Source organism: Stegostoma tigrinum, chromosome 34 (assembly GCF_030684315.1).
Source record: "Stegostoma tigrinum isolate sSteTig4 chromosome 34, sSteTig4.hap1, whole genome shotgun sequence".
Taxonomy (NCBI): domain Eukaryota; kingdom Metazoa; phylum Chordata; class Chondrichthyes; order Orectolobiformes; family Stegostomatidae; genus Stegostoma; species Stegostoma tigrinum.
The window spans coordinates 5,613,303-5,631,815 of NC_081387.1; the positions used below are offsets into that span (position 1 = coordinate 5,613,303).

The following is an 18,513-nucleotide window of genomic DNA, read 5'->3' on the forward strand; positions in this document are numbered from 1 at the left end:
ACACTGCAGCATCATCTTCCACAGTACCTCGATTTATAGCAGTATCTTTTCCTATTTCTTAGCCCACAGTACGTGGGAAAAGGGTCTTTACAGGCATTACACTATGATCCACTTGGTTTCATGACCAAGTAAGCGTGTATCTACAGGATCAGAGATAATGGGAACTGCAGATGCTAGAGAATCCAAGATAATGAAGTGTGGGGCTGGATGAACACAGCAGGCCAAGCAGCATCTTAGGAGCACAAAAGCTGACCTTTTGGGCCTAGACCCTTCATCATTTTCTGAAGTCAAGAACATGAAGAATGATTTGTGTGACTTTATTCATGGTCACAGAATTCATTTGCAGTTGGACCTAAATCCTCAACTCCATAGAGATATGGGTTTAAATCCCCCTCCAGGACCTCAGTAGAAAAACTCCTTGCTGAAATCCCAGTGGAGTACCGAGGGTAAGAGACAGGAGCAGATGGAGGGATTTGAAAACTGACTCAAAAGTCTCAGTAATGCTGAGCTTTCTAGCGAACATCGGGATATTCCTCAAGTTTAATTCCCGACACACTGAGCTATGACAATATAACTTTCCGTGTGAATGAAAGCAGAATGGTCTATCAGCAGTGCCAATCGAAGACAATCAAATGGCCATTCCAGCTGACACCAGGGACTTTTCCACCTTTCATGATTTCAGGAACCCAGACACAAAGACAGCAGTGACACCTACAGCTCTAACTAGTTGCCAGCTTAAATCACATCAAAACTACCTACATTTTTAAATTCATTCATGGGATTTGGCATTTCTGGCTGCAATCAATTTGATACATGTAGACCCAAAGTGCTGCTATGAAGGGAATTCTAGAACTTGACATGAACAGTGAAGTAAGGATGATGTGTGGTTTGGAAGGTAACTTGTGGGTATATGTGTGTTTTAGGTAACTGCTGCCCTGGTGCTTCTAGGTGGCGAGGTTTTGAATTTGAAACATGTTGCCTTAGCAAGTTAATGCACTGCATCTTTTAGACAGTGACACTGCTGCTACTCAGCATTAGTAATTAATAGTACATATAGTGCTAATCCAGTGGTCTGCTTTAATCTGGATGTTGTCAAGCTTGTGGAGTGTTGCTCAGATTTTATTCATCCAGTCAAATGAAGAGTATTCTGTCACATGCTTCACTTGTACATTGTAGATGGCGGACATGATTTGGAGAGTTACTCACTGCAGGATTTCTAGCCTCTTACCTGCTCTTGTAGCTGCAGTAGTTACATAGCAAGTCCAACTGTGTTTCCAGTCAATTCCTGGTTTGGTGATGGTAATACCATTGAAAAAAATCAAGGTGCAGTGGTTACATTCTGTCCTATATGGTTATTGGCTTGTCTGGTGTGGTGCGAATAATACTTATTAGTTGTCAGTTCAAGCCTGGATATTGTCCAGGTCTTGCTGTACGTGGACGCGGTTTGTTTCAGTGCCTGAGTAGCGGTTAATGGCTTGGCCCAGCATGGCGGTCTCTCAGCCCAGCATTGCAGTCTTCTGGCAGTTCATGGTTGTCTCTCAGCCTGGCATGGCCTCAGCATGGACTGATGGTCATGAGGTGATTACTCTAAGTATGGCCCAATCATGGCTAAGCATGTAAGGCTGTAATGTCTGAAATTTCAGCTTTCTTAGCTTTAAGTAATAAAGAAATTAAGTAATAAAGAAATAAAGTCTAGTGTGTAACTTTTAACCTTATTTCATACATTTTACGCGATTCCATAATTACTGCAATGCTTAAATTTTTTCTCTCTACCTTGTTCTTAAGATTGTGTGCTTAGTTACAATTATCTAAGATTTGGCCTTCGTAACAAAGTTATGCACGTTCCACTGTACTCCTGCACTGCTAGCCTGGAGTACACATGACAATAAAATCAAAATCAAATCAAATATGATGATGGAAGATCATTGACAGAGAAGCTAAGATGAGTACAGTATGCTGAGGAACTCTTGCAGTGATGCCCCGGAACTGAAATGATTGATGTTTAACACCACAGCCATCTTCTTTTGTGCTCAATATAACTCTAGTCACTGAAGAGTCACCCCAATGTCTGGTGGCTATACATCCTGACTACGGGCAGATACCATCAATTGACATAGACCCATGGGCAGCAAGATAGCAGCCTGTGCTTGCAAATCCCAGAACACTGCGACTAACATTAGATCTGATTCTGCTGTCAGTCAACTTTTATCAAAGAACTTGAATTGTATTATGAATTATACCAAAAAGCAGGAAAGGATTGTCAGTCAGACTTGCAATGTGATGAATTTGCACATGCCAAAAGCTACACTGGTCTGTTTTACAGAGGTGGAGGGAATATATATTGCACCTTTTTTTGACGAAAAATGGGTCAAGATTCTGCCAGTCGCCACCACATTCCCATGGCAATAACCTGACCAACCAGTTTATTTGCATAGTTGAGAGTGAAGATGGACTCTTCTTTCTGCCTCTCTGTCAGCGATAGCTCAACCAATTACCACCTTCTTCTCTTACTGTACAAATTGTTCTCCTTTCTCAAGTGTTTCTTGTATTCCAGACCTGACGAATGCAATACAAAAAGCCTCAACTTCATTCTTCCTTTGAACTCTGAAAGTAGGCTCCTGAGTATTTCAGTGAGCATGAAGACAGTGCGCTGACAAATCAGATATTTTGGGTTACAGTAAGAATTTGAGTTATAAATCTATAGAGGAGATTAATAAAAATCACAGACAAACAAGACATTGTTCAGCTTACCACAGTTGTTCAACCAAACAAAATAAAGCGCTTGCAATGACTCAAAATCTGCCTGCAAGTCCCAAGTTTGATATCTTTCTTTTGTCAGGCAAAAGGATCAAGTGTGACAAAACTAAGGCTGGTAGAAAGAGTGCAGACATGGATTAGCTATGATCTAATTGAATGATGTAACAGTCTCAGGGGATTACTCCAGTTCCTACATTCTTAACTCCTTCTCCACTTATCATCTCCAACAATCAAACGGTCATTGTCAACCACTTCATTCTCCAGCTCAGTTTCTGACTGGAAATGGAGAGAAATTAAATTTAATGGTTAGTTTAAGTTTACTTATGATCAAATAACCGAAGCACGGTCATCAGTTTACAATATTATGTTTAATTGTAGCTCATTTAAAACAATTATACACAATATATCATGGCTCAGCTTGTAACACATCTTTAGTTAAAAGGCACACCCCCTGCGACACATTGACCGTGTCTCAAAGTGAGAATTTCCACTATCTCACGGTTGAAGCAGCAAGCTCCAACAACTGTGCATCCCACTACATCCCCATTAAATCCTTACCAAGCACTTGGCTTTATGACCATCAGCGAAAAGTTAGAAAGACTTATTATGCAAAGTAGAAAACAGCAAAAGATTAATTCTACATTAGTTTAGTATGAATTTATAGCGTTTGAGAACATAAGCCACATTTTGCTAAATCACACTATTATTTTTCTTTGTGTTTTGCTCGGTAATAGTCTTTACAGTATAATTCTTTTTGACCTTTATTCCATAAGACTGTGTATTAACCAAATCTTTAAGTATACTGATCAACAACAACTCATCCTTCATATACTGATTGTCATCATGCACATAGTTTATATACACTCTATACAGGTTAAGTATTATCTAGTTTGCAATCTCTATTTTTTAGGTTATATGCAAATTTACCACTGACCATTTGATTTTAAAAAGTAATTTGATCCAAGCACCAACTGTAGTTAGAATAATCCCTAGCAGATGACCTCTACATCAAAACGGTCACTGAGATAGGATTCTATTTAATGAGAATGCTCAGTTAAGTAAGTTTGAGACAACACGTTCATGGTATCAATCAGGAGGGCATGACAGCACACATCTTCTCCTGAGCAAATGGGTCAGTAACATACTGTAAAATGTGTCATTTTGTTTGTGGGAAGTTATAAAAAGAGGTCAAATAAATGACATCATAGAAAAAAGTCAGAAGATAATGGGCAGTCTCATTAGGAGCTAAATATGATTAAGAGCCAGAGATTGATCATGCATTTAGATTCCAGCCTCATCTCGGTTGGACCTCTCTCTTGACTCCTCTTGTACACCAAGATTTTAGGAGGGTTGTATCATTGGTCAGCTCCCCGTACAACACAATCCTGAGTCAGCAACTGTGTCCAGCTGGGCAACGTCTCCCACACAAGTCAGTTGGCCTTGCAGGAGAATGGTGATGTTGGTTGCTTCCAGGAGTTCAATGGTTGTTGTGTAGCCCTCTCAGGATCCACCATGAGGGTGCTGCAGAGGTGATGCTAATGGAAGCATTGAAGAAGGTGTACATGACTGCAATGTTGAATGCCTAAATGGGCATCATAAAGGAGATTGATGAGGATTAAGTGTTTGTACATAGAGTTTGGTCCTCGCATTGAATTTACAGTTGCCACACGCTAGTCAAGTATACTAAATGCACTATTTGCTTTGGAAAGCGTGTTTGTCCACTTCCTTATCTATGACGACATAAAAACTCTCCAAATTGGTAAACTGCTCAAGAGCATTCAGCTGGGTTCTCTCGATGATAACATCTAGTACATAATTGTCTTGAGGTCCAGTGCTTCAGTTCTGATTAAACTAATTTTTAGTTTGAAGAGTTGCACCATTTCGGAGTGACATGTTGTTACACACTGCACGTGAATAATTAAGGATACAGTCATCAGCAAAAGGTAGGTCACGGATGAGGTTTTCCCATGTCTTTGTGCATACCCGAGGCTGCCCAAGATGTAAGAGACACCCCCTCATTCATCCAGAGGCACATGAAAACTCCTCCTGGAGGTGTGTTGTGCTTGTGGCAGCATCACACTGAAAAAGATGGTGCATAAGGTCAGGACCAGCTCACATTCCTGCTCAACACCACATGGAGATCTGTAAGAGGTTACTGCCGTGCTTGACTAGCCTGTATGGACTTATGGACTGCTTCACCGTAACCAAGTGGGCATCAGGGGTTTGTCAAGAATTTTCCAGAGTCCATCTCTACTCACAATATGAAATGACTTTGCAAGGTCTATGAAACTGACTTAGAGACAATATTGTGTCTGTGATGCTTCCCTTTGTCCTGAAACTGTACAACATCTCTGGAAGATTTCCTTCAGCAATGGAAGGCATAAGTGAATTCACAGATTCGTTACCCAGAACCTTTCCAGAAATAGGAAGGAGAATGACTCCACAGTAGTCGGAATAATAACATTTTTCTCTTTGTGTTTGTACAAGGTGATGACAATATCACAAAGTCCTGATGCGTCCTGGAACACCTTTACTAATTCATTGAGCGTCATGTAGGGTCATCATGCTTCAAACTCTCAGGTGGAGTTCAGAGAATCACAGAAGACCTACAGTGTGGAAGCAAGTCATTTGGCCTATTGAGTTCACACTGGTCCTCTGAACTGCATTCCACTCAGACCCACCCCTCTACCCCTACGGCCAATCCAGCTAACTGGCACATTTTTGGGCTGTGGTAGGAAATCCCCACAGATGTGGGGACAACATGCAAAGCCCACACAGGCAGTCATCAGAGGGTGGAATTGATCCTGGGCTCCTGGCATTGAAGTACCAGTGCTAACCACTGAGCCAACAAACTGCCTCAGAATCAGAGGGCTTTGCTTCTCATCATCTGGTTGATGGTGTCAGTTTCTCCCAGATCTGTGCTCTCAGCTAGTTCTTCTAGGAGTCTGCTGTTGGAGGAGGCTGATGTGCACGTGGCACCAAGGAATATTTCATAGCGCTCAGACTGGTGATTCAAGAGTAACTCCTCCTCAGTGTGTTTGTGTCTGAGTGACAGTATTCTGCCTGGTACTTTTGGGTTTGACATATTGCTCTGCAGATAGATTTTAGTGCTTCAGTGAAATTTACGTCACCAATATCAGTGCTTGTTCCCTACAAAGCATGATCCATCTGTCATTCCCAATTCTCAGTTTGCAATGAAGGATAGTGTATGCTTGATGGCAAGCTAAGTTTTTCCCCAATGGGCTCACCTTTTTATTGGTAGCAGATCTTGGATTTCCTGGTCACTTTCTTTAAACTAGTCCCTGTTTCTTTTGTACTTTGGTCTGACCTCTTCTGTAGTAGCCAGTGCTGCAGTTTAATAGCTATCTCTGCACAATGAGATTTGCAAGATTCTGATCTAAAGTTCCTTTGAAGGGTTGCCTTTAATGTTTGTGAGCTTAAACATGAAATGGAATTTCAGCTGGTTTACATGCTAGTTAGCATTGGGAATGTACGACATCCTTGAGGTCAAACTGGGGCAGCAAAGACTAGTCTATCAGGTTTTACTGTTTAGAATGACTGCACCTCCATGTATGCGTGAAATAATGCTTTTTTTCTGGAAATAAGGTCTTAATTATGGACAGCTGCTTTTCTGCATAGAATTCCCAGATTAGAACCTGTTTTCATTGCAGTTTCCAACTCCCGGCTTCCAAGACTTCTTTCCATGCCAGGCTGTGATGGGAATTGTGATGTTGAAATTGTCAAGGACAATTCTGGTTGAGTTTAGGCAGAACTGTGTACAATATGTCTTACTCAGCTGCATCAGTCTGCAGGGTTGGAGTGGAAACAGTGGCGGGAGTTGCACAATGCTGGTGTTAGAGCAAGAAGCCAAGGGACGTGATGAATTTGAGGTTGCTGATTGAAAGACTTGGAAGCTTTATGGCAACAGTTTCCTTCATTGTGCAACTGACCCTTTGTTTTCACTTACACTGAAGTTTAGTAATATCACTGCATGTGCCTGTGTTAACAAAGCACCATCTTTCAGGGGTCAAAGCACACATAAAACTTGAAACTGAAGACCAGAGACCATCGTCCAAGACAGAAACAGAAGACAACAGCAGGGACCAAGGGAAGTAAGGCTAGGGTTGCCGGCACTCTAGGTTGAATATAGAAAGAGACCTCGATGAGGCAATAGATTTCCTACCTAGACTTGTTAAGTATTACTTCTGGTAGTTGACAAACATTTCTTAAGTTACATCACCACAGTATCTCCTCCTGATTGAGTGGTTAAAGTCTCTAGTGAAGAAATAGATATTCAATGACTAAAAAGTCATGGGCAACATGTTTAAACTCAAACTCCATTTTCAACACCCTCCCTTCAACTTTAGTCCATCTCCTGTTGTAATCCTCATCCATGTTGCAGGTGCTTCTAGACAGGACTAATGTGTTCCTGTCCAGGTTCCCGTCCAGCTTCCCATCTTATACCTTCCATAAACTTTCTCTCAGCTAAAACTGTGCACTCTCTATCCTAACTTTCACGTCCATCACTGCTGTGCTCACTGAACTACATTAGTTTCTATGTCCCTAGTGCCTCAAATTAAAAATTCTCATGTTCAAACACAAATTGCTCTACGGCCTCACTCCTTCCTTATCTGTGTCATCCTCCGATCTACACAGTTCAGTTCATCAGTAGATGTGGCCCACTTCCTTCACGTCACCAAGATGGCTGGATCCTATGCTCATGAATTTCCACCTCAAAACTCTTTTTCTCTCTTCTCACTTAACCACCATCACCACAGCCCCTAACTCCTCCTCACCTATCCTTAATCATAGAGGACATCTATTCAGGGTTGAGAGTTACAGCAACTGATCTTTATGGGTCTGACCGTGCGGATTCGTGACCCACAGATTTTTGGGAACGGGGGTATAATTTTCAAAAGGATCTAGAGAGCAGGAATTGCTTCATTTTTTTAAAAAACTAAGCTACTGCCGTACGTCATCACTAAGCCATTGAGACTCAAAAGTATTATATACAAGTTTTTGTCATGGTGGCTCTCTGTCACTAAGGTCAATATATAAACAACTCCGAAGCTGTGAAGGGGAGCTGATACCTTCCAACCTATCCCAATCCCAGCAATCAGATGAAATAAAAAAGCCTACAGTCACAATGGTATTCTGGCTGAGCTCAAAGCTGGCAGACATTTGCTCACATGAAGAGTCCATTCCCTCATTCCACGGATTTCCGAAGCAAACGAGTTTCCCTTTGCTTCAGGAATGTCAAAAGTGTAACTATATTCAAGAGATAAATCATGCTGTGCAAACTACTAAGATGTTTCCAGCTTGACCATAACTTGGGAAATACTGACACATTCTTCTGAATTACCCACATCTTGTGGTTGAGGAAATCCTCCTCGGAGATGCAGCGCTATTCCTTATCATATCTTTCTCGTTTCAGTGTCAATTTCTATACGATTGTAGTGATGTAAAATACCTCAGGATGTATTACGGTATTGGTGCCGTATAAATGAAAGTTGTTGTTTTTGTAGGGGGTGGGGGAAATTGATGTCCTTTTTCCCCATTCCCTCCAATACACAAGGTATTAACCCGGGGGACAGACTGGATGTTGACTGGCCACTAGTGCTCTCTGTTTGAGCGGCCAGTCAGCATGTGAGACAATGGAGACTTTCACAGCCAAGATACATCCTGCCTTCCCCTAACCTCCCAGATGGGCTCAGTGATGAGGAACAGGATTCCTGGCTGACTGTCTCCCTGCACAGACCAGAGACATTGAGGCTAATTGGAAGTACCACCAATACCACTCGAGGAATGGCTCTTGTCCCAGAGTTCATGCTGGTCAATCAGAAGCTGAAGCCTTTCTAACCACTGAGTATTGGATTGTCTTCTTGGTCAGATTGAGAGTCAGTGAATGACATGTACCTGGCACGGCACCGAAAAGATGTTGCGTTTATACAGGAGCCTCTATACATAGAGGTATCTTCTTTTGGTGATTCAGTCAAAGGTTAAATTGACCTTCTTGAAGTGATTGGACTGATGGTGGGAAAGTTTTGAGACACACATTGTTGAGGCAGATGGTGCTTTGGAATGACAACTGCCCCGTAAGAGCACTGGAGGGTAAACAGCACAGACAGCTCTCAGTGCAACAGAAGCAGGTGACTCAGCTCCAAGTCTGTATGGAGACATTGGTATGCGGTGAGACCAGTAGCAAGTAAACCATTGTGGTTGACTTCACACAGGAACAGGAGTGTACCCCCTGAATGAGTTCACCTGGTGTTCCACAATAGCCGAGAACCGACTAAAAGCCTTATTACTGAATTCACACTGAACAGGTTTCTCATGTGGAAGGGGCCAGGACTTACACTGACAGCGTGAAAGTTATGTCACATGGCTCTCGCCTGAATGGTTTCTCACCGGATGGATCCCCCTGGTTTTAGGAGGTCAGAGATGTGGCTGAAAGTCCTGTTGCAAACGTCACAAAAGTCTCAACAGAAACCTCTCGTTTGAAGGGTTACTCTCCTGTCTGGGCATCCTGTGGGAGCAGTAAGTATGACGACTCAGACAATGATTTGTTGCACACCCCGTATGTTAACTGTTTCTCCCCTGCATGAATGCGCTGGTGTTTCCGCAAATTTGAAGAATCTGAGAATGATTTGTCACACACCTCGCATGTGAATGGCTTCTCCCCTGTGTGGATGCGTTGGTGCAGAAGCAGGGTCCAAGACCGTGAGAATGACTTCTCACACACCTCACAGGTGAAGGGGTTCTCCCCAGTGTGAATGCGCTGGTGCTCGAGGAGGGTTGATGAGCGCAAGAATGATTTATCGCATACCTCACAGATGAAAGGTTTCTCCCCAGTGTGTATGCGTCGGTGCTGCAGGAGGGTCGATGATCGTGTGAATGATTTATCACACACCTCACATGTGAATGGTTTCTCTCCAGTGTGAATACGCTGGTGCACAAGCAGTGGCCAAGACTGAGAGAAAGACTTGTTGCACACCTCGCATTTGAATGGCTTGTCACCGGTGTGGATGCGTTGGTGAGTCATGAGCGTCGCTGAGAGTGTGAATGCCTGATCACACACCTCACACTTGAACGGTTTCTGACCAGTGTGACGGTATTGGTGCTTGCGAAGATTTGATGGGTACGAGAATGATGTGTCGCACACATCGCATGTATATGGCTTCTTCCCAGTATGAATGCGTTGGTGCGCACGGAGATTTGATGACTGTGAGAAAGATTTGTTGCACACGTTACACGTGAATGGCTTCTCCCCTGTGTGAATGCGATGGTGCACACGGAGGGTTGATGACTGTGCAAACGATTTGTGGCATACCTCGCACGTGAATGGTTTCTCCCTGGTGTCTGTGTCTCCCTGGTTGAGGAAGGTTGATAACTGTGAGAATGAGCTATTGTATGTCTCACATGTCACTGATTTCTCCCCTGTGTGAATCTTCGGGTAGGACAAGAGGTGGGAGGATTGAGTGAAAGGCATTTCAGAAACATCACAGCTGAAGGGCTTCTCCCAGGCATGCATCATCTGCCTCGGAGACATCACAATAGCTTCAGTACAAACCTCACACTTGAATGGTTTCTCTTCCATGTGCCTATCTGTGTGTTCACAACTGAAGCACCTTGCGTGAGAGGTGGTGTCAGGACTCTTGAGCCTTCCACGAACGCCTCACATTTGAATAGAACTGAGTCAGTGGCTCATGAGGCTTGATGAATGGATGAAGCTCTTACCACACTTGGATCCACTCACACTTCTTCAGCCTCCACTCTGACCGAACATCCACAGCCAAATCTTCAGATGGGCTGGTTCTGATGGAAGGTTCCACACTCTGATCAATTTCAGATGATATGTCAAAACCTCCCCTGACCCAAACAAACAATTTCCAGATGATGGTTTCACCGCCCAACCTTCTTTGTGTCAAGCAATTTAAAGGGACTGGATGTCTTCCCACTTTTGTGTAGTTGTTCCTTGGATGATGGTCAGGATCTCTGTGGTATCTATCCTCTCTGTATTCTCTGGTATAGTACAGTGCAATCCTTCTGTAAAACAAGAAAAGGAAACATGATTTATCCATCTCCATTTCCATCTCCTCCTTTGCTGAAGGGGCTGGCTCTCATTTGGAGACTGGCACTCACTGTGGAACAGTTTGCTAATTCCCTGTGTGGAGGAGTCAGATACAAGGTCTTTCTGTTCCCTCACTTGTGTGATATCCTGTTTCCAGCAGGGACACTGGATAGGGACAGTAATAGACAATGTCGCTACTTTCTTTCCTCACTCAACCTCCTCCCAAGCACAGTGAGGGCACAGAAAGAGAGAGTGGATATCGCGTGAACTGGCTTTCAATTCATGATAAGCTTGAGTCTTGACCTTTAGGAAATGCACTTGACAAAGTGATGCTCAGGTGAAAACGTTGATTCAATACGTTGAAAATCCTTCTCTTGTTTCCCAAAATTATTTGAAGAAAAATCACTGAGCAGAGGCTGCTAGAAGCTGAGGAAAATGTTATTTCAGGGTACCTGATTGAAGCTTGGTTTTTTTTAATCTGGGAAATCACTTAGCAGAATTTGGGATGTGTAGTCTATTAGCCACAGCACTGGGCAAAACTACCAATCTCCAAAACCAGGCTTTTTGGAAAAAGCCAAGGCCTTCTGATAAAATATATAAAGAAAGCTAGCATTAAAAAAAAACTTTAATATCTGCGTCTACTGGTATGACAGTGGAATTCTGTGGCACTGAATAAATCATTCAGACATTGGGAGTTCTAATTCAATCATGCAAAGCTTTACAAATAGAATTATTGGACAAAAGATCATGCTGGCGTTTCTGTTTCACAAGGAACATTCTCTCACTCCTCTACATCTCAGTAAACTGAGATTTCCCTCCTAGTTTCTCATTCATGAGTTTATCTCATTTTCATTAAAAGTTATTTGCCTCAATCACTCCATATTGTGAATCTTAATTTGAAGTTTTTGGAATAACATCAAAATGACATCAAAACTTTCAGCCTATCCTAGAACTCCAACTATTATCCATCAGGGAAGGAAAACTGTGACACTGCCTGGTCTAGTCTATGTGACTACTCCATACGACATGGCAAACTGACTGTCTTCTGAAGTGGCTGAGCAAACGATGATAAACAATCACTACAAAATGCAACAATAAAGGGGGGGGGGGGGGATAATCAGAAAAATCTTCATTTTATTCTGACACAATGCCAGAATTGTGAAGGTGATCACAACGCAGTAAAATCTGTAAAGTCTCTTACAAGATCCAAGTTCCCAAGTCAGGAGAGCTACCCACAGACTGGTCAAGTAACAGGGAGACTTCCTGAATTGTATCAATCTGGGAAAATCCCAGCCTTCTCTATCACCATCCCTGGGAATGTCCTACCCTACAGCAACTGAGGAGGTCTTCAATATTGACTTCATGAGTGTCGTGACCTGAGATCAACCAAGTTCAAGAAAAACTAATTTCTTCCCTCCTAACTGAAGAATGAGTGTGACACCATATTAGTCATTACTAGGGAAGTAAACAGAGAACACATCTGTACCATTGTGGATGGATATTGTAGGATAAAATCTGTAAAGAGATTGCAAGGTGATGCTTTTCTGAGAGAAGTGTCCAAAGCAGTAGCAGATGCAGATGGAAAACTACAGAAACTAGACATTTGGGCCTATGGCTCAAATTAGCTTTTCAGGTTGTAGCTTTTTTTAGATGAGATCCATTGACCTGAAAAAGAAAATCAGTTGTTTACAACCACAGGGAGATCTTGTTGAGGCTTCTTACTATGAAGGAAGCCATTCAGGTATCTTCAGGTTGCACACTCAGGATTCCCTTCTGGGCTGATACAGCAAAATTGAGACATTTTCCTCATGGAGATTATTGCATTTTTATTTAAAAATGCGAGCTTGCCTTGACAGTATCTAATTATATTGGTTTAGCTAGCAGGGTAGTAAAATGACTTTATATCAACAATGTCATTTTCGGAGGTTGACTGCAAATACGTTACCACAAAAGTATGATGACAACGCATCTGAACAAGAGAGACACGGAGCAATAGAGTTAATGATCATGCTCTGGGATGTGTTGCTGAACAAAGAGATCTAGGGGTACAGCTGCATAGTTCCTTCAAAGTGGCGTCACAGGTAGACAGGGTGGTGAAGGCCGTATTTAGCACACTTGCCTCAGGACACTGAGGTGGCTACCTTTAGAACACTGCTATAGGAAAGGTGTTTTCAAACTTGAAAGCGTTCAGGAGAAATTTAAAGATGTTTTTGAGGTTGGATGGTTTGAGCTATAGGGAAAGTCTGAATGGGCTGGGACTATTTTTCTCTGGACTGTTGGAGGATGGGGTATCACATTAGAGGTTTATAAAATCATAAGGGGTTGGACACAGTGAATAGCCAAGGTCCTTACCCCCAGTGTAGGGGAGCCCAAAACTAGAGGGAGAAGTTTAAGCTAAGGGGGGAAAGATTCAAGAAGCCTCAAAGGCAACTTTTTCATACAGATGGTGGTGCATGTGTACAACGAGCTGCGAGAGGAAGCGGTGAAGGCAGGTACAATTATAACATTTAAAAGGCTGCTGGACGGGTACATGAATAGGAAGCGTTTAAGAGGGATATGGGCCAAATGTTAGCAGATGGGACTAGATCGTTGGACAAAATGATCCATTTCCTGTGCTGTATGACTCTGATTCCATAATTAGTTAGCTCCTTGAACTGGGGTTGTCTAATGGAAACATTGCAGGGTTTTTTTCCCTTCATTGTGAGGCTCCTGTTATTTGGGCCAGCATTTATTACCAACCCCTAACTACCAAATGGAGGGCAATTAAAAATCAACTACATTGCTAGCAATTTGGACTCACAGGTTAGACCAGGTAAGGAAGTCAAGATTTTCTTCCCTAAAAGGCATTAGGTAAGCCAGGTGCTTTTACAACAGTAACAGCTGTACGCCCCACTCTCTCCCTATTTATTTCAAAACCCTCTCTCCATCCCACTTTTCTGCTGAAGGGTCTAGGCCCAAAACGTCAGCTTCTGTGCTCCTAAGACGCTGCTTGGCCTGCTATGCTCATCCAGCTTCACACTTTGTTACCTGGAAAAGCTCAGCCGGTCTGAAAAAAAGTCAAAGTTACAATTTCAGGCTGGTGACCCTTCCTCAGAACTGATGGTAGTTAGGATAATATTGGTTTGTATGCAGAAGATAGGAGGAGGGGTTTAGGAGTAAATGATAGGTGGGGTTAGAGTCCAATGAAAGAGAAGAACGGTTGGGGAAAGGAGTTGATAATGATCTGGCTAGGAGGGTGAATAGCTGTAATAGGGGGCTGTTGGTGACTAACAATAGGTAGTGTGATAACAATGCCTGGTGTTTGGGCTACGACATGGGAGAGTTCAGGCCCTAAAATTATTGAATTCAAGACAGTCTGGGCTGCAGCTAGGTCCCCAAGTAGAAAATGAAGTGTTTTTCTTCCAAACTGCACTGAGTCATCGCTGGAAGCCTGAGACAGAGATGTTACCCACGGTGGTGTATTAAAGTGGCAAGCAACTGGAAGTTCAGGGTCTTTTCTGCAGGCAGAACATAGGTGCTCTGCAAAGTGATCACACAGTCTCTGCTCTGATCTCCCAACGTAGAGGAAACCACATTGTAAGCAGTGAATGCAGGAGATTAAATTGTGAAAAGTGCAGGTAAAGTGCTGCTTTGCCTGGAACGTATGTTTGGGCCTTTGGATACTGGGGGTGGAGGACGTAAATGGGCAGATGTTACACTTTCAGCTGTTGCAGGGGTGTGTTGAGGAGTAATGGAAGAGTCGACAAAGGACATGGTCCTTGCAGAAGGCAGACAAGGGAGGGGGGGTGGAGCTCATGTCTGGTGGAGACAGCATTGGTGCTCGATGATCTTCTGGATGTGGAAACTGGTAGAATGGTAGGTAAGGATAAGCGGAGCCTATTGTTGAGAGAGGAAAGACAGGGGATGAGGGCGAACATATGGGGGATTGGTTGGATCCAGTTAAGGGCCCTGTTGACAATGGTGCTGGAGAATCTTCAGTTGTGGAAGAAGGTGGACATTTGAGGCTCCCTTGTTGAAACTGGCCTTGTCTGAACATATGCGACAGAGACAGAGGAACTGAGGGAATGGAAGAGATAGTAGGAACTGCAGATGCTGGAGAATCCAGGATAACATGGAGTAGAGCTGGATGAACTCCACAGGCCGAGCAGCATCAGAGGAGCAGGAAACCTGTCGTTTCAGGCCTAGAACCTTCTTCAGAAAATCTTCAGAGAATGGAACATAATCTTTACAGGAAGCAGGGTATGAGGATGTATCATCCAGGTAGCTGAGGGAGTCAGTGGAACGTTAGTCACCAGTCTATTCCCGCAAGTGAAATCAGAGATGTTAATGGAGGGAAGGGAGGACTCAGTGGCCGGCAGGTGAAAGTGAGGGCAAGGTGGAAATTGGAAGTGAAATTTATGAACTCTTCCAATTCTGGAAAAGAGCAGGAAGCAGCAATGATTTCATCACTATGAGAGAGAGTGTTGTGTGAGGGAGCCAGAACTGGAACAAGGAACACTCCACATACCCCAAGAAGAGACAGGCATAATTGGGCTGTTCTCTCCAGGATACCCTGGTCCATTCTTCCTTAACTCCCAATACACTCTACAGCACCTTCCCCTTCAACCACCAAAAGGTGTAACACCTGCCCATTTACATCCTCCATCCCCAGTATCTTGGGCCCAAATATACTTTCGAGGTGAAGCAGCACTTTACCTGCATGTCCCACAATTTAGTCTCCTCCATTCACTACTTAATGTGGTCTCCTCTACATTGAGAGAGCAAAATGTAGACTGTGTGACTGTTTCACAGAACATCTACGTTGTGCCTGCCAGAAAAAAACCCCTGAACTTCAAGTTGCCTGCCACTTTAATACCACCCTGTTCTCTAGCCAACATCTGTGTCAGGCTTGCTGCCATGTTCCAGCAAAGCTCAGCAAAAGTTGGAAGAACACTGCCTCACTTTCCACTTGGGGCCCTGCTGCCCTCCAAACTCCATATATAGTTCAATAATATTAGAGCTTGTCCCACGTCCTCACCCCAACACCCACACACCAGGCCTTGTTATCACAGTCTGCCATTACACACTACCTCTTGTTAGTCCCCATTAACAAATAATTACCCTCTTAGCCAGATTGTTATCAACTCCAGTGTCTGTCCAACTGTTCCTCTCATTCTCTTTGGGCTCTACCCCCAGCTATCGTTGAAGGATCACCAGATCTGAAGCGTGAACTCTCATTTCTCTTCACACATGCTGCCAGACCTGCTGAGCTTTTCCAGCAACTTTTATTTTTGCCCCGATTTACACCATTCCGTAATTTTGTTCCGGCTTTTACGACAATGTTTCAACAGGCCATCGTTCCATAGCAGAGTTATATTGAATTCAAGTTCTTTAAGTGCCATAGTGCGGTGCGAGTCCCTGGACTCAGGGTCTGTTCCTTATGCTGTACAACTATATGGCTCTGGGCATGGATTACTAATCCGGTGAATATTACAAACACAGCCCCAACCAGGATGGGTCAAGATTTTTTAAAAAAGCCGAGAGGATGGGACTACCTGAACTGCCCCTGCAGAGATCAGACAGATTAAACGACCACCTTTCACCCAACCACCCTTGTACCAGTCTAGAACTACACTCACCATCTCCCGACTGGATCTTCAACCCCCCGAGCGGAAATGAATGTGCGGAGGTGAGGATCTCTGATTGACGTCCCTCTCAGCCAATTAACTGTCCTTTCCCGCAAAAGTTTGCGCATCCATCATCCTTTTCACCAATCACAGTGAGGCGGGTCGGTTGAGGGCAGCACCATTGTTGCGCAGGCGCTGTGGACAGGCGGTCTCACCGGCTCTCTCCAGCTGCAGCCCCGAACGTTGGAGGGAATGGGTTGGCTAAAGGGCGGTGCTGAACGGCAGTGACTCTGTTTCCCAAAATAATAGTCCTTTGTGAAACTCAGTCGATGTCAACGATCCGAATGGGTTCACTAAACTTCCTCACCGACCACCGCCACCGATGGTTTGGGCGTCCGCTTTGGGCGCGTTCCACACGAATGCGCTTTGTGCGCGCGCACTCTCGCGGACGCGCGGCCGGTTGTGGAGCCAACTCCAACCCGCTACACCTCCAAGTCCCCGCCTCCTTAAACCTCGAGGCGCGCACTTTCACCGCTTACGTACCAAGTGCCCTCCTCCTCCTCGCCTGGGGCTCGCGCTCCCAGATTTAAACGCGGTATCTCAACCGTCGTTGAGCCCCTTTTACAACGTGCATGTATAATCCCCCAGCGATCGATGAGACAGACTAAACCGCCTAGTGAATACTTTTGAGGAATCTCCGGCCATCAGTTGTAAGAAGTCTTAAACCTCTGCCCGTGTTGTGTGGATGATCCTGACAGGATTCCCCCAAGCGTTTGGGGGATTTCGACTTTTCCAGTCATTTTACTCCCAGACAGCTCAGTGATTTCGTGGTAAACGTCACCACGCGATGCTGTCAAGATTGTCTATCGATCGGTCGTTCATAGCGAGTAGAAAGCAAAAGTTCAGGACGAGTTTCGGTCCTAAACGTTGACTTTCCTGCTCTTCGGGCCCTGCCTGACCTGCTGAACTTCTCCAGCCTCACACCTATAGACTCTGCCTTCCAACATCTGCAGTCTTTATTGTCCCCAGAAAGCGGAGCTATCGCTTCCACTTCCACCCTAGCTGTCATTGTCCTTTAGCAATAAAAGGAATAAGCCTCTGGGAATCCGGTTGTTTTCCCCACACCATTGTAAAGATATGAGGGACAAGAGTAGAGCACTCTAGGTCTGCTCCGCCATTCAATAAGATCAAGGGGAACTGCTGGGTCTAGCCCGAAACATCAGCTTTCCTGCTCCTAAGATGCTGTTTGGCCTGCTGTGTTCATCCAGCTCCACACCTTGTTATGCTCCAGTCCTCTCCTTGGTATCCATTAATCCATCTGCCTGTCTTTTGGGTCCCTCTTCCTGCCTAACTTGTAGTCATTCCTTCCAGTTCCTCACCGTATCGGGAATACTTTGTCCGAAGATGTGTGACTGCCTCCTGGGTACAGCAAACTTGTTTTAACCGGGGTACGAAAAGAATTATATGCCTGAAATACCGAGAGTTTACTGTAGTATTTCAATCACCGAGTAGTCAGTTGATGGTGGAAGCTGGAAGCACTCTGCCTGTAAATTTTATTTAAGGCAAAATTGTGTTGTTATTTCACTGATTTGTGGGGATAAAGTAACTCTAGGTGCAAGTATAACTTCTGTATTACCCCTCCCATGTTACTATTGTATTACTTACGTGTGTTTTTGCGTTAATTACGTAAAGTTGACGTTCTGTGTCAGGACCATTCTTCGGAAGAAACGTAAACTTTCCTGTCCCTCTGATGCTGCCTGGCTGCTGTGTTCCTCCAGCCTCACACTTTGTTATCTTTGACTCCAGCGTCGGCAGATTTTACTGTGCTATGTCTCTGTGCTATGTTGTTCTGTGTTTGTCCTGGATTGCAAAGCTACCCTTGAGCTGCTACACACTGCAGCTTTGGTACACCACCCGTACTGCTAGTCTTAACGAGTTTTAATTATTTAGTTATATTAGAACATAGAACAGTACAGCACAGAACAGGCCCTTCAGCCAACGATGTTGTGCCGACCATTGATCCTCATGTATGCACCCTCAAATTTCTGTGACCATATGCATGTCGAGCAGTCTCTTAAA

The 18,513-nt window shown here is 44.0% G+C and overlaps 1 protein-coding gene across 1 annotated transcript; it reads right to left on the reverse strand.

Moving 5' to 3' along the window:
* Nucleotides 1–3,105: 3,105 nt before the first annotated feature.
* On the reverse strand, nucleotides 3,106–16,878 carry LOC125446617 (zinc finger protein 271-like). The gene is made up of 2 exons (XM_048520321.2): nucleotides 16,447–16,878; nucleotides 3,106–10,803 (listed from the first exon to the last, which is right to left on the reverse strand). The coding sequence occupies exon 2, from the start codon at nucleotides 10,352–10,354 to the stop codon at nucleotides 9,263–9,265; it is 1,092 nt and encodes a 363-aa protein (XP_048376278.1). The 5' UTR covers nucleotides 10,355–10,803; nucleotides 16,447–16,878; the 3' UTR covers nucleotides 3,106–9,262.
* Nucleotides 16,879–18,513: the final 1,635 nt, after the last annotated feature.